A 14,104-nucleotide genomic window follows, 5' to 3' on the forward strand; every position below is an offset into this window, starting at 1 on the left:
TTAATCACAGCTTCCTTCTGGGACATCCCAGGGTACTTGAGGGTACCTGGCGGAGGAACCATTCATATCTCTGAATTTTCAAAGCCTGGAGAGAAAACTGAGCTGAAGCGGTCAGCGAGGCGTCATGGCTGGACCCGCAGTCGGTGCCTCAATACTAGCTGAACGGAATCACATTCAAGGAACTAACTGAGAAGAGGAAGGCATTGAGGTTAGGGATTTTTTTTTTTTTTTTTTTTTAATGAACCTCCTCTGATAAGCTCGTGGCTTTTACAGCTGGGGATTTTCAGCTGACCTGCTGGGTAATCCGTGGGAGTCGAGCTTCCCAGAACCCTGACAGGGAGCTGGACACCCCTTCCTTCTCCACCGCCTGCAGGAGTAATAACAAGCTGCTTTTCCGCTAAATTCAAGAAGAGGCAGGCTTTTTTTTTTTTGCTTTTAAAGGCAAACCCAAAATTTAGAAGGAAAGCAGAGTCTCTTCTCCAATAGGGGAAAATCTTTTTTTCTCCTCCTGTTTACTTGACTCAGTTTTGCGCTAAGCAACATTATCGTGCATTTCCCCCACCCCACCCCCCAACAGGTTATTTGCACCCTGACAGTCTGCTAATGCGGCCTCTTCCACCCTCTGAAGATCCACCAGTCAGCAGTTTTTAAAAAACCAAATTAAAATACACTCTTGCCAGGTTCTTTGGTCTTTTCGCATAAATACTTTCTTCCCTGGTTACTTAGGCTCAGCTGAAAACGAAATAAACAAAGCTGGAGTAAGGCAGTGTGGATTTGCCAGGGGCAGAAACCTCCCTAACTCCTGTTCTCCTTTTTTTGGGGGGGGGAGATGGGGGCGGGAATGGGGAAAGGGCAGGGGGATGGGGGAAGGGTGGGCGGGTGTGTGTGTGGTGGGGGTGGTTGGGAGGATGCTGCTTTGCAGAGGCAATCCCCTCAGCAATGCTATTATAGATAAAGTGGAGACCCTGTCCTCACCCCCTCCTTCCTCTTAGCTTCTCTGCTGAAGTCCTGGGATCCAAAAAGGGCAATCCGGCTAGTGCAGTTGCTTCTGGATTCAGCAAGTGTGTCGGATTATGATTCACATTTAGAAAAATAGTTAATAAAAAAAAAAAAGGAAAGAAAGAAAAATGGTGCTAAGGAACTAATCATAATTCCATTGCAAACCCTCAGGCCCTGAGATACTATTCGGCCCCCTCTCAGCTGTTGTTCAGGTGTGGGCAAGAAAAGCAGGGGAGACCTTCCCCCAGTGGTGGCAGTTTAAGGAGAGCCGGCCTCAGGCCTCAAAAAACTGAGTTGCGAAGGCACTTGGGTTTCAAGAGTTTGAGCTAGAAGATGAAACTCTGTGGTGGGCCAGGAGATAAGCAGCTGGGGGTGCGGGGGGGTGGTCTTTGGCTGGAAATCCACCCCACTTGCCTCCGGGTGCAGCTCCTGGAGAAACATCAGGGTGTGTGGGTGGCCAGCAACTTGTCCCCACCAAGCCGGGGGGCCCAAGGCCTCCACAGCCCCCCGGCTCTGCCCGCATGAGTGTCCAGTAGAGGCTTGACACCGCGCTCTTCACGGGGGCCTGAGCTCACTCTAAGCCCTGTAAACAGGGCAGCTGGGGAAGCATGGTCCCAAACCTCCACCACCTCCTCCTTCTGAAGAGATGCAGCCAAGCTTTTCCCACCCAGCGCAGAATCTTCCATGGGGCCCTTCTGTCAAGGTGAAGCCAGAGGCCCCACGCACCTGAGATGAGCTGGAATGGCAGTGAGAAGCGTCTTTTGCAGAGTCAGTTTGTGCTTTGTCATCCACGTGTCATCCACGCAGCCCAGGGGGCCCGATGCCCCAGGCTGCCAGGCATCCCCCAGCTGGCTATCTGGGAAAAAAGTAGTCTCTGTTGCTGACATCATAAGGGCTCTGAGGGCCCCTGGCCTCTGGTCGGCTGTTCCTCGAGGTGTTGTCCCCCAGGCTGTTGGGGGACACAGGCGGGGAGATGAGGGGGACGAGCACTGGGGTGGACTTGGGCCTCTCAGGGACCAGCTGTCCCAAGGAATACGGCGGATGCATGTTCGTCTTGCCTTCTTTCAGAGCCTGCAGCTTCCCCGTCTTCTTGAACCTTCACACAGATACACAAAGACAAAGCATGCACATGTTAAGTTCCCTCTGTGATGAACCCGAGAGAAAAACACCAACAGCTGGCTGCCCTGGTGGCCTGGCACTCCCAGGTTTCAGCTCTAAGGAGTGTTAACTATTTGTCAGCTGTTTTTTGTTACCAGGAACTACACGATCCACTGAAGAGTCATCAAAAACACCCCAAGAGAGTGGGTTTGTCTGATGGTCCAACTGACTCATGGGGAAACTGAGGTTTTGAGCATGTGGCTTTGAGTGTCCCTTTATAGCACTGAGAACTTAATTTGTCCTGCTCCAGAGACTGCCCAGAGAGACATATCATTAACCCCAAATGAATTTACTTAAAAAAAAAAAAAAAAAAAGAGGAGTTCCTGTCACAGGGCAGAGGAACCAAATCCAACCAGGAACCATGAGGTTGCCGGTTTGATCCCTGACCTCACTCAGTGGGTTAAGGATCCAGCATTGCCGTGAGCTGTGGTGTAGGTCACAGATGTGGCTTGGATTCTGCATTGCTGTGACTGTGGTGTAGGCTGGCAGCCGTAGCTCTGATTGGAGCCCCTAGCCTGGGAACCTCCATATGCCACGGGTGTGGCCCTAAAAAGCAAAAAAAAAGAGGACATCCCATTGTGGCTCAGCAGGTTAAGAACCCGACTAGTATCCATGAGGACGTGGGTTCAATTCCTGGCTCAGTGCGTTAAGGAGCCGGCGTTGCTGCAAGCTTCAGCGCAGGTTGAAGATGCAGCTGGGATCTGCTGTGGCTGTGGCTGTGGCTGGGGACTGCAGCTCTGATTCGACCCCTAGCCTGGGAACTTTCATATGCTGCGGGTGTGGCCCTAAAAAGAAAAAAAGAGAGAGAGAGAAAGTAGTCTTTCAGTGGGGAAGGAAAATGGGCCTCTCAGTCAAATCAAGGCCGCCAGAGGCAGGTCATGGCAACTGCCTTTCACAGCAGCAAAAAGGCTGTGCTGCTCCCTCAAGAGCCCTCTGGCTCCTCTAGCTTCCAGTGGTCCCACCGTCCCCAGTTCTCCCTCGCCCTCGGGGTCCCCTCCCACCACGCTGGCACGTTCTCACAGACCCGGCCCTGGGCACCACTTGGGCACAAGTGACTCATCTGACAGGAAAGTCGATGTTAAAACAGGAAGGAGATAGACATCTCTCTGATCACAGCTTCGTTCACACTGCTCCACTCTGGGCCCAAAGCCAGGGCTCAGTCGCTGAGAAAAGTCACTTGACAGCCCAAAGAAAGATGAGGCGGTGATAGCGATCTTCAAAGGTACAGTCAGGTCTCCTCCCTGCAGGGGCCCTGCAGCCGCGCCCGCCCGGGCAGCTCCCCCGTCCTGCTTCCCACTCCGTCACCTCCTAACTTACTGCCTGTGGACCCCCAATGTGGGAGCAAGGTGGTCTCTCTCAAGTCCACCAAACACCCACTACTCCAGGAAGGGCTGGGAGGGAAGAGGGGAAACCAGTGTCAACAAGGTTTGGGGATTTTCCTTGGGTTTCTTTTTATATCGACAGGCTATTCCTGTCCTTGTTGGGATAAATAATTGATAGCTGGCTCCGAATCTGCCACTGGCTCTTAGCCGGTGGTCCAAATGGAATAAACAATCTGCAGGATGTTACTTGGGCTTCAGGCACTGCACAGGAAGGGGACACAGCAGGGGCACTTACTGGCGCTATGCTGGGTCCCTGGGTGGAAGCCGCCTCCCTCATGAGAGCACTGAGGACGGAGTCATTAAACTCTGGGCTTCAAAAGAGTCAGACGCTCTGACCCAAGAATTCCACTTCTGGGAAGATACCCTCAGGAAAGAGCAGAGCCATGAAAGGCTCTTGCACCAAGATGTTCAACGCAGTGTTGTTGATAAAAGCAAAACCGCAACACAAATGTGCCATAAGAGGAGGCTGATAAGTGAACTTGGGTCTATCCACCTCAGGGAGGAGTGACGAAAGTGAGGTTTACTAAGAATCTGGAGCCATGGGAAGACGTGCTTATGTTATAACTAATGCTAAATTTATTCTTTTTTTTTTTTTTGGTCTTTTTGCCTTTTCTAGGGCCGCTCCCGCGGCATATGGAGGTTCCCAGGCTAGGGATCGAATCAAGCTGTAGCCACCGGCCTACACCACAGCTCATGGCAATGCCGGATCCTTAACCCACTGATCAAGGCCAGGGACTGAACCCGCAACCTCATGGTTCCTAGTCGGATTTGTTAACCACTGCACCACGATGGGAACTCATTATTTTTTTAAATTTTTGTCTGTTTTGTCTTTTTAGGGCCGCACCCGCGGCATATGGAGGTTCCCAGGCTAGGGGTTGAATCGGAGCGGTAGCTGCCTACCCACGCCACAGCCACAGCAATGCAGGATCTGAGCCGTGTCTTCGACCTACACCACAGCTCACGACAACACCAGATCCTTAACCCACTGAGCAAGGCCAGGGATCGAACCTGCGTCTTCGTGGATGCTAGTCAGATTCATTTCCACCGAGCCACGATGGGAACTCCTGTCCTCAGTTTTTTTCAAAGCAATTGGATGGGTAACTGAGAAAGATGAGCTTTCCTTCTTTTGAAATATTTTAAGGAAGGAATGAGAATTTTTCTGCAAATCACTAAATTCTAAGAGGCCTCCGTAATCAGCCAGCCTGGCATGCATCCATGGCTGGCACTGCCCGCCCCCCAGGCAGAGGGCTGAGCAGGACCTGGAGGCTGGAGGGGTGCAGGGCGGATAGAAGGAACAAAGAGCTGAGCTGTCAGACTTCATTTGCCCTCAGCCTCCACCTTTTACCTAATTTGCATACCTGGGCCTCCTAATGCTCGGTTTAAAGAAAAGGTTCTGCAGCCAAAAGAAATTTTTTAAAAACTTATAACCCTCATACTTTTTTTTTTTTTTTTTTAGTGCTTTGTCTTTTTAGGGCTGCACCTGCGGCATATGGAGATTTCCAGGCTAGGAGTCTCATCGGGGTTACAGCTGCTGGCCTACACCACAGCCACAGCAACTCAGGATCCAAGCTGCACCTGCAACCTACACCACACAGCTCAATGCAACACCGGATCCTTAACCCACTGAGCAAGGCCAGGGATTGAACCTGCATCCTCATGGATGCTAGTCAGATTCATTTCCACTGAGCCAGGACGGAAACTCCAATTATCCTTATTAATTAAAAAAGAAAAAAAGAAAAAGAAAAGATGAAACCAAGACCTAGCAAAAGAAAGTGACACACACACCCCCAAAGGCCACAGAAGGTACTCACTGTACCCAGCCACTTCTGTGACCCAGGGTACTTGAAAGTTGTCACTGCTGTGTCTCTGGTCGCTGCTGTGGCACAGGTTCCATCCCTGGCCAGGGAGCTTCCATGTGCCATGGGCACAGCGCAAAAACAAAAAAAAAAGAAATGAGTTCCCATCGTGGCTCAGTGGAAACGAATCTGACTGGCATCCATGAGGATGCAGGTTCGATCCCTGGCCTTGCTCAGGGGATTAAGGATCCGGCATTGCTGTGAGGTGTGGTGTAAATCACAGATGTGGCTCGGATCCGGCGTTGCTGTTGCTGTGGCTCTGGTGTAGACCGGCAGCTACAGCTCCGATTAGACCCCTAGCCTGGGAACCTCCATATGCCATGGGTGCGGCCCTAAAAAACAGAAAAGAATAGAAGAGAAGAGAAAAGAGACAATACATTCAATACAATATGATTTAAATTAGAGGTATACACATAGGAGGTCTTTACCTAATAGTGTTAGCCATTCTAGATAAATGTGCAGAAAAGTCTCTGCTATGAGAATCCTATTTTACCAGTGCCAGATAGCATAAAATAAAGAGCGAAGCAGTGGGGAACAGGGTACAGGGTGAGGAGAAGGCCCCTATAAATTATAACGTCCAATTAAAAAGCGGGCACACCGTTTTCAATGGCACGTTAAATTTTTTTTTTAATTATCACTGATATTGTTGGAAAAAAACATTTAGGAAAACACCACGCTCTGCTGGAGCACAGTAAATGTATGAAAATTAAAAGATGGCATCATAGGCTGGCAGGCTTTACCTCCTTCACCTGCCTCTCTCATTCCATCCACTGTAGTAGGGCCACCCCAACCGCCATGGTGGCCCAGCCATTTTGTCACCTCAGGCCCACAGCAGCTCTCTCTGCATTTCTACTCTTTTCTGGACATGGAGGACTTTGAGAGTAGAGGGGTTTTTCATTGCTTGAAATAACTGGCCTCTCTTCAAATAAATTTGCCTTATGTGGGAGGAAATGGAAACTCACCAGGCTAGGAAATAAATGACTGATACGTAGTTCTCTGCCTTCAGGGACTCTGGTTGTGTAGCAACCAGTCAAGTACAAATACCATCAGCACTTCAGCAAGCAAGCTCTGTGATGGACACCGTGGCCAATTCCCCCAGCCTATGGCTTCTCTTCGTGGTTCCCGGCGCACCAAGATGGCGCAGCTTGTTAGTGGGGCCGCTGGCCAACAGTAGACAGATAAGACCTACTGGGCCCACCTCTCAGGTGACAGCAGGCTGGCGCAGTGGGCAGGGACTCTCAGGGCATGAGTTCTAGTCCTGTCTCTTCTATTAACAAGTCGTGTGTCTATGGGCAACGCATCTTACCTCTCAGGGCTGTTTTTCTCATTTGTAAAATTAAAGAGTTGGACTAAATGACCCCTAAGGCCCTATCCAAAATGCATGAGCTTTTGAATCTTGGCCTTACCCTTAACTAGCTGTAACCGTGCTACCTCTTTCAGCTTTCATTTCCTCATCCGTCAAGTGGAAATCATGGTATGTACAGGGTCTATGGAGGGTTATGAGAAAGGCCTCTTGGGAGTTCCCGTCGTGGCGCAGTGGTTAACGAATCCGACTAGGAACCATGAGGTTGCGGATTCGGTCCCTGCACTTGCTCAGTGGGTTAAGGATCCTGCGTTGCCGTGAGCTGTGGTGTAGGTTGCAGACATGGCTCGGATCCCACATTGCTGTGGCTCTGGCGTAGGTCGGCTGCTAGAGCTCCGATTCGACCCCTAGCCTGGGAACCTCCATATGCCGCGGGAGCGGCCCAAGAAATAGCAAAAAGACCAAAAAAAAAAAAAAAAAGGCCTCTTGAAGCCACAATGATATAGCAATAGGAAGAGATGGAGCCCCTTATGGCTCAGCAGGTTAAGGATCTGGCGTTGTCATTGCTGCGGCTCGGATGACCAAAGTGGAGCAAGTTTGATCCCTGGCCTGGGAACTTCCACATGCGGAGGGTGTGGCTAAAAAACAAAGCAGACAGAATACAGAAATAGGTGCCTGAGGTGAGGCAAGGAATCCTTAGGAGGCAGTAAGAAGACCTCCAAAAGCTGGGGTGGCCCCTCTGTGGCCCAAAGATATAAGATTCAGTGAGTTCTCGGCTCCTCCGAGGAGTTACTTCCGCTCTTCGGGCCCCTTATCTTCTGCACACCCTGGGAGAGCTTGTTCCCTACTTCACTGCTAAATCAAAGCAAAAACAACCCTGTACACAGTGTGAGTTATCTTGTGCATCTTCCGACCCAGACCACCTTGGGGCTGAGCTACTTGGGGGGTCACTGTGAGACTCCAATGAGCTACCATGTGGAAAGCTCTCTGCCAAGGTCTCACCCCTCTTTCCAGAACACCCTCAAAGACCGCCTCTCACAGTCACCAGCTGGAGGCCCTGGAGAGTCACACTCGAGGGAAGAGACCGGAAGAACAGAATCTCTTCAACTTGTGTTAAGATTGTAATGAACCACCATCCAAAGTCAGGGCCCAGCCTGATTTCTGTGAGGGCTTCAGCACAGGCACAATTGTCAGTTCCTGCAGGAAAATCATGAACATTGGAAGCTGTCTTTATTGCCCATTCATTGGGAGCACTGTTAGGCGCCTTCTCTGCAAGCTCGGGAATGAATGGCAAAACCAGTGACCGCATGGAGAGATAGAGAATGGGATGAAATGGGCATATGGTGCTACAGGAACCAGGGTGCCAATCAAGCCTTCATCAGGGTGTTTCCTCACCTTGACAGGGGGAGGGCACTAGGACAGGACATGCATTTATTTATTTATTTACGTCTTTTTAGAGCCACACCCGTGGCACATGGAAGTTCCCAGGCTAGGAGTCCAATCAGAGCTGCAGCTGCCGGTCTACACCACAGCCACAGCAACGCCAGATTCCAGCCACGTCTGCAACCTACACCATGGCTCATGGCAACACTGGATCCTTAACCCACTAGGTGAGGCCAGGGATCAAACCCGTGTCTTCACGGGTCCTAGTAGTTTGTTAAGGACGGGAACTCCATGGACAGGGCATTTAAAGGTGACCCACTAGGTATGTTTATTTTGAGACATGGAATGTTCCCAAGCAGATCTGGCCAGGCACCTTGGAGTCACCAGTGCACACACCTCTGTTGTGGTGCTTCTCACATGGTATTTTCATCATTTTCGTATGTGGCCCTTGGCAGACAGCAAGGGTCATATTCATACCGTAATCCCAGAACCTAAGGTGTTTCTTCAGCGTCTAACACACACCTTCTCTGACTGGTTTTCACAACTGGGTTTTCCCGCTGCTTCTCCTTCTCAGACCCTTTCTCAGCTCCTCCTCTTCACAATTTTTCAGTTGCATTTCCCAGGTTAGTTGGCCTCATCTACCTGCTGCCAACCAGCTGAATGATCTCCCAAACTTGCCCACTTGGGGTTTCCCCAGTGGTGCCGACGTGTGATCAGCATTTCTCACTCAGCTGTTCTTCCCCCGGTCTTAGTGGCTGACACCCCCCAACTGCCCAGTTGCTTAAGCTAGAAACCTGCGGATCAGACTTGACGCCTCCCTCTCTTCCATTCTTCCCATTTTTTTTTTCAATCTTTTTAGGGCCATGCCCACGGCATATGGAGGTTCCCAGGCTGGGGTTCAAATCGGAGCTGTAGCCACTGGCCTATACCACAGTTATAGCAATGCAGGATCTGAGTCGCATCTGCAAACTTCACCACAGCTCACGGCAACGCTGGATCCTTAACCCACTGAGCGAGGCCAGGGATCAAACCGATTGGTTTCTGCTGAACCACTACTGGAAATCCCATTCTTCTCATCTCAGCTGTCATCACATCTTGTCAGTTCCACCTCTAAAATATAGCTTGAATGCATTCCTGGCTCTCCAACCCAGTGCCACCACCCAAGCACTGGCAAGGCTAGATAAGAAACACGAGGCCCCCAGAGGGTGCCCCCGGGCCCGCCTCACCTTAAGATGATGCCAATGCACAGGAGCGTCCCGAAGGCCAGGCTACCTCCAGCCACCAAGAATGTGGGCAATGGTACCGACGCAGAATCTTGCACTAAGGGAGAAACAAAAACAAAAAGGTAAGAGGACGAGAAAGAAGAGGAGGAGGAGCAGAGGCAAGGAAGGGGAAAAGAACCCTCAGCAGGTGCCATGCCAAGAATCTCACCCCTGGAGGAGGAAATGGCTCTGTGTTAACACCAGGCCACTTGACAGGTTGGCCAGATTTCTGGCCAAAGCCACGTCTAGAAGAGCCACCCCCAGCCTGCTCTGACAGACCCCAGGATTCTGCCGCTTGGCAAGAAACATACCTCAAGCTCAGCACTCCTGAGCTCCCGCGGCCAGCCCCAGACTCTCACTCGCTTTCAGAGAGACTTCTCTAGGGCCGTTCAGCCTGCCCCACAAGGCTCAGAGGGAGTGCAAGAAAGAGAGGCTTGGGGGACCCCATCGAGGGTGGCTCCCCTAGGACAATGTCTGATGTAAAGCCCTTGGGCCTCCCTGACATCGTCATTTGGGTGCAGGTTCCCCACGGGGGTGTGACCGCTCGCCTATCTCCCCCCTTGGTACTCAAGGGCCAGCCACGTGAACGTCCCGCCGTCTCCGTCAGGTCCCCTCTCCTCCTAGAGCCCTCCGCACGCGTTCTCTTCACCCCCAGGACACACATCTCTCTTTGCGGCAGCCCCGTGCTGTCCAGTCCCTACTTGGCCTTTGGGCATCGCATGAGGCGATGTCGTTTCCTTTGAGAAGTGACCCTGCTTTGCGCTGGCCCCGTGCCCCTCTTGGTTACTCCTCCAGCTCCACCTGCAAGTCGGAGCTCCCTGAAGGGGGGGACCACATGTGTCTTTTTCACTCTTAGACTCCCAACTGCACACATGGTGCCCTGCACAAAGCAGGCTCATCGAAACACGTAGTTGAATGAATGGAAGGACAAAGTAGCTTGCCCAGCAGCTGTGTCCTTCTGCAGAAAGGTCTGTCCTATGGCTGCCAGAGAGAGAAAGAGCCCGGACTGGACAGAGAGTACATCTAAGCAAATGTATCATCCTCTCCTGCCAGAAAGGCAGACACTTGCAGTCTCGTGGACTTGGGATTCAGGCTCTTCCACTCTAAGTGGTACCCACTGCTGCTGAAGATGTCACCTGCCAGGCATCACTTGAGGTGCCCAGGGGATCCAGGCTTTGCCTTGAGCCCAGACTGGCGGCGGGCACTGACCTCAAGGACAGGTCTTTCCCAGCATGTCCTACATCTCCTGGCAATGACAGTCATTTCACACACTGCTTGGCTGACTCATTTACTAATATTTCATCATCTTTTGTATTTGTTCCTTCATTCATTCAACAAATATTTATTGAGTGTCTATCATGTGCCAGGCTTTGTTCTCAGCCTCTGGGGTGCAAAGAATAGGATGACAGAAAAGCTCCTGCTTCCTGGATCTTACATTCTAACTCAGGGAGACAGACAAACAAATAAGTATGTAATATGATGTAGGTAGCGACGAGGGCAATGATGAAAACCACAACGTAGCAAGGGGAGAGAGAGAGGGACAGTGGGGGAGGGCGAGGGGTGTCAGCCAGACTGGGTGGTCGGGAAAAGTCTCCCTGAGAAGGGGGCATTCGAGCAGAGGCCTCAATGTGCGAAGGGGCTGGCCAGATGGAGGTCGGGGGAAGAGCCTCCGGGCAGAGCAAGCAGCAAGTGCAGAGGCCATGAGTCGAGCACACATGGAAGAGCCAGGAGGGCAGAGCAAGTGGAGGGAGAAAAGGGGAGATGAAGTCTAGGCCCTGATCCCATGGAGAATGGGGCCTTTGTTTGGTCTTTGGCTTTCTCCTCCTCCCCAGAGGAGGAGATGGTGCTGAGCCAAGCAGAGCTTGGATGTGGGTTTTAAGAGTCATTCTGGCTGGTGGTTGGAAGAGTCTGTTGAAGGTTAAGACTAAAGGCCAGCAGACTGGCAGGCAGCTCCAAAGTCCTACAGGAGGAAAGTGGCTGGACCAAGTCTTGGCAGTGGAGGGGGTGAGAGGTGGTCAGCTCCTGGGCATGCCTCAAGGTACAAGTGACAGGACCTGCTGAGGGACATCGGATGAAGAGTAAGAAGAGGAAGCTAATCCCCTGGCCCCAGCAACCCATAGGATGTGGTCTCAGGTCCTGAGATGAGGAAGATGGAGAAAAAGACACTTGGGTTAGACAGCCAGGGCATCATCAGGCATTTTCTTTCAGACACATTGAGGTTTCTGTAGGTACACCTGGGCAGCTGGATACCCAAGCCTGGATCTTAGTGGAAAGGTCAGAGATGGGGATGCAAATTTGCAAATCACCAGCCTATAGATGGTCTTTAAAGACTTGGGGTGAGGGAGTTCCCGTCGTGGCGCAGTGGTTAACGAATCCGACTAGGAACCATGAGGTTGCGGGTTCGGTCCCTGCCCTTGCTCAGTGGGTTAACGATCCGGCGTTGCCATGAGCTGTGGTGTAGGTTGCAGAGGCGGCTCGGATCCCGCGTTGCTGTGGCTCTGGCGTAGGCCGGTGGCTACAGCTCCGATTCAACCCCTAGCCTGGGAACCTCCATATGCCGCGGGAGCGGCCCAAGAAATAGCAACAACAACAACAAAAAAGACAAAAAGAGAAAAAAAAATTAAAAAAAAAAAAAAGACTTGGGGTGAATGAGGTAGATCCTCAGTGAGAGTGGCTGGAGAAGACTCAAGGGCCCCTCTTCCACAGCAGCCCCTGAACTGCTGCCCCCACCTACTGCCATCCCCCCCCACCCCCGCCCCTGCTTCATTCAAGGCTCATTTCAAATGACACCTCCTCCGTGAACTTTCTGTGATTCCCCCAAATGCACATGCTCACTCAAGCCTCTCAATCCCGGCTCTGCTTTATCTGTGGCTCCCTTTCAGCCAGTCTCACAGTCTGTCCTCTGTTACAGCCACTATTTTACTCTTTTACCCCTGGACTGTAGTAGACTCCTGGAGAGCAGGGTTCAGTTACCTCTGAGTCCCCACCTGCACAGCAGAGCTTAACCCCAGGTAGTTAGTAGGTCCCCCTGGTGTACTGCACTAGGTAGGAGTTTGCAACTAGGATGACAGAGCATGGATGGCCAGTGGCAGGCGCAGCAGGAATTGACCCAGGGAACAGTACAGCAGCCAAGGACTTCCTCAGAAAGCCTGAGAGCCATCAGATGGATCTGCTCAAGCCTCCAGAGTCTAGACTCCATGCATTTCACACATGGAGGAAACAAATACAGGACCTGGGATCTTTCTTGATGCAACGTTGCCAAGTTTTCCCAGTCTTGCAGGTATAGGGAATCAGAAGCATTGAAAGCAACGGCTTCCAAAACAATGATTTCTCTCCATGAATTCCACGTCAAACTCTAATAACTTTGTAAAGTGTAGCATTTTCATTTGCCTTCCGGGCCAACTGTGAAATATTTCACTGACTTATCCCACTCTTCTGATGTTCCGTTCACTATAGCTGAGCTAACAATAATCAAACATGAACGTATACAGTAATAAGAGAATATTTCTGCCACGGATCTTTTTTGTTAAGCAGACTGGCCTTCTGCCAAGAGACCAGTTCTTTTGTGCCCGGTAAGCCACAGAAATACAAAAATATCCAGTCTTGGAGTTCCCGTCGTGGCTCAGTGGTTAACGAATCTGACTAGGAACCATCAGGTTTCGGGTTTGATCCCTGGATCCCTGGCCTTGCCCAGTGGGTTAAGGGTCCAGTGTTGCTGTGAGCTGTGGTGTAGGTCGCAGACACGGCTCGGATCCCACGTTGCTGTGGCTCTGGTGTAGGCCGGCGGCTACAGCTCCAATTGGACCCCTAGCCTGGGAACCTCCATATGCTGTGGGAGTGGCCCAAGAAATGGCAAAAAGGAAAAAAAAAAAAATCCAGTCTTTACCTGGGAGGCTTGTTGCATTTGCAGACTCTTTGGAGGAAATATCTTCATCATCTTCATTAGTGGTAGGTGCCTACAAGAGACATTCCTCACTGTTAGCCCATTTTCTATGGACTGCACCATCATTCAGGACCCAGCTCAGGCGTCCCCTGCTCCTTAACCCCTTCACTGCTCCACCCAAGGCATTCCTTTTCCCATCTGATGGACCTCTCCAAGTCTGGCCTATCCCTCTCAACTTTGCAGCATTATTTGTATCTACAGCTTGCCACTGCCTCTCCACCAGGAGCTTAAGGGCACAGCACCTTCCACAGAGGAGATAAACCGCCGTGATTGCGTGGGTCTGGTCCAGGGCATAGGTACCACCTCTTACTGGGAAAAGCCTTCGTCCTGGATGGAGTCCTGGATCCATCACTTACTAGCTATGTGACCCTGGGCAGATTTCTTAGCCCATGTGGGCATCAGTTTTCCTCCCTTGTAGGCACGACCATCCTGGTAACCAAATCTCGGTTACCTTAAGGATGAAATGAGGAAGCAAGTGTCAAGGTCAGAACCTAGCGCCGCGAAACACATTCTCAGGGTCAGTTCCCTCCACCCTCTGGCCTCCTGAGTGTGAGCTTCACCCTGGAGCACCTTCCTCTGGTGCCTGGACAGTCCTGCATCCAATACAGCCGAGGGGCAGGACCCCGGGCTCTTCCCCAGTGCTGCCCAGCTCCAGGAGCAGCTGAGCCTCCCAGCTTAGCATTTAGGGAATTAAGGACCAGGAGAGAAGATGAAGCTGGATGCAAAATTGGATTACTCAAGGATTTGTTAGGCAGCTTTAGAGGTAATCCTCTTTCCAGAAAATTATGACACCAGGAGTCCACAGGGGGAAGAGCTTG

At 51.4% G+C, this 14,104-nt stretch overlaps 1 protein-coding gene across 2 annotated transcripts in view; it reads right to left on the reverse strand.

The window, feature by feature from the left end:
- Window positions 1–216: 216 nt before the first annotated feature.
- The window catches only part of IL6R (interleukin 6 receptor), a 56,880-nt gene continuing 42,992 nt past the window's right edge, over window positions 217–14,104 (reverse strand). For both annotated transcript variants that reach the window (XM_047784466.1, XM_047784465.1), the window contains exons 8-10: window positions 13,230–13,299; window positions 9,308–9,401; window positions 217–2,095 (exon numbers count right to left, since the gene is read on the reverse strand). In XM_047784466.1, coding sequence (XP_047640422.1) covers window positions 1,852–2,095; window positions 9,308–9,401; window positions 13,230–13,299 — 408 coding nt within the window. In that variant the 3' untranslated portion in view covers window positions 217–1,851. The remainder of the gene's footprint in view (window positions 2,096–9,307; window positions 9,402–13,229; window positions 13,300–14,104) is intronic.

The sequence above is a fragment of the Phacochoerus africanus genome, chromosome 6 (genome assembly GCF_016906955.1).
Source record: "Phacochoerus africanus isolate WHEZ1 chromosome 6, ROS_Pafr_v1, whole genome shotgun sequence".
Lineage (NCBI taxonomy): Eukaryota > Metazoa > Chordata > Mammalia > Artiodactyla > Suidae > Phacochoerus > Phacochoerus africanus.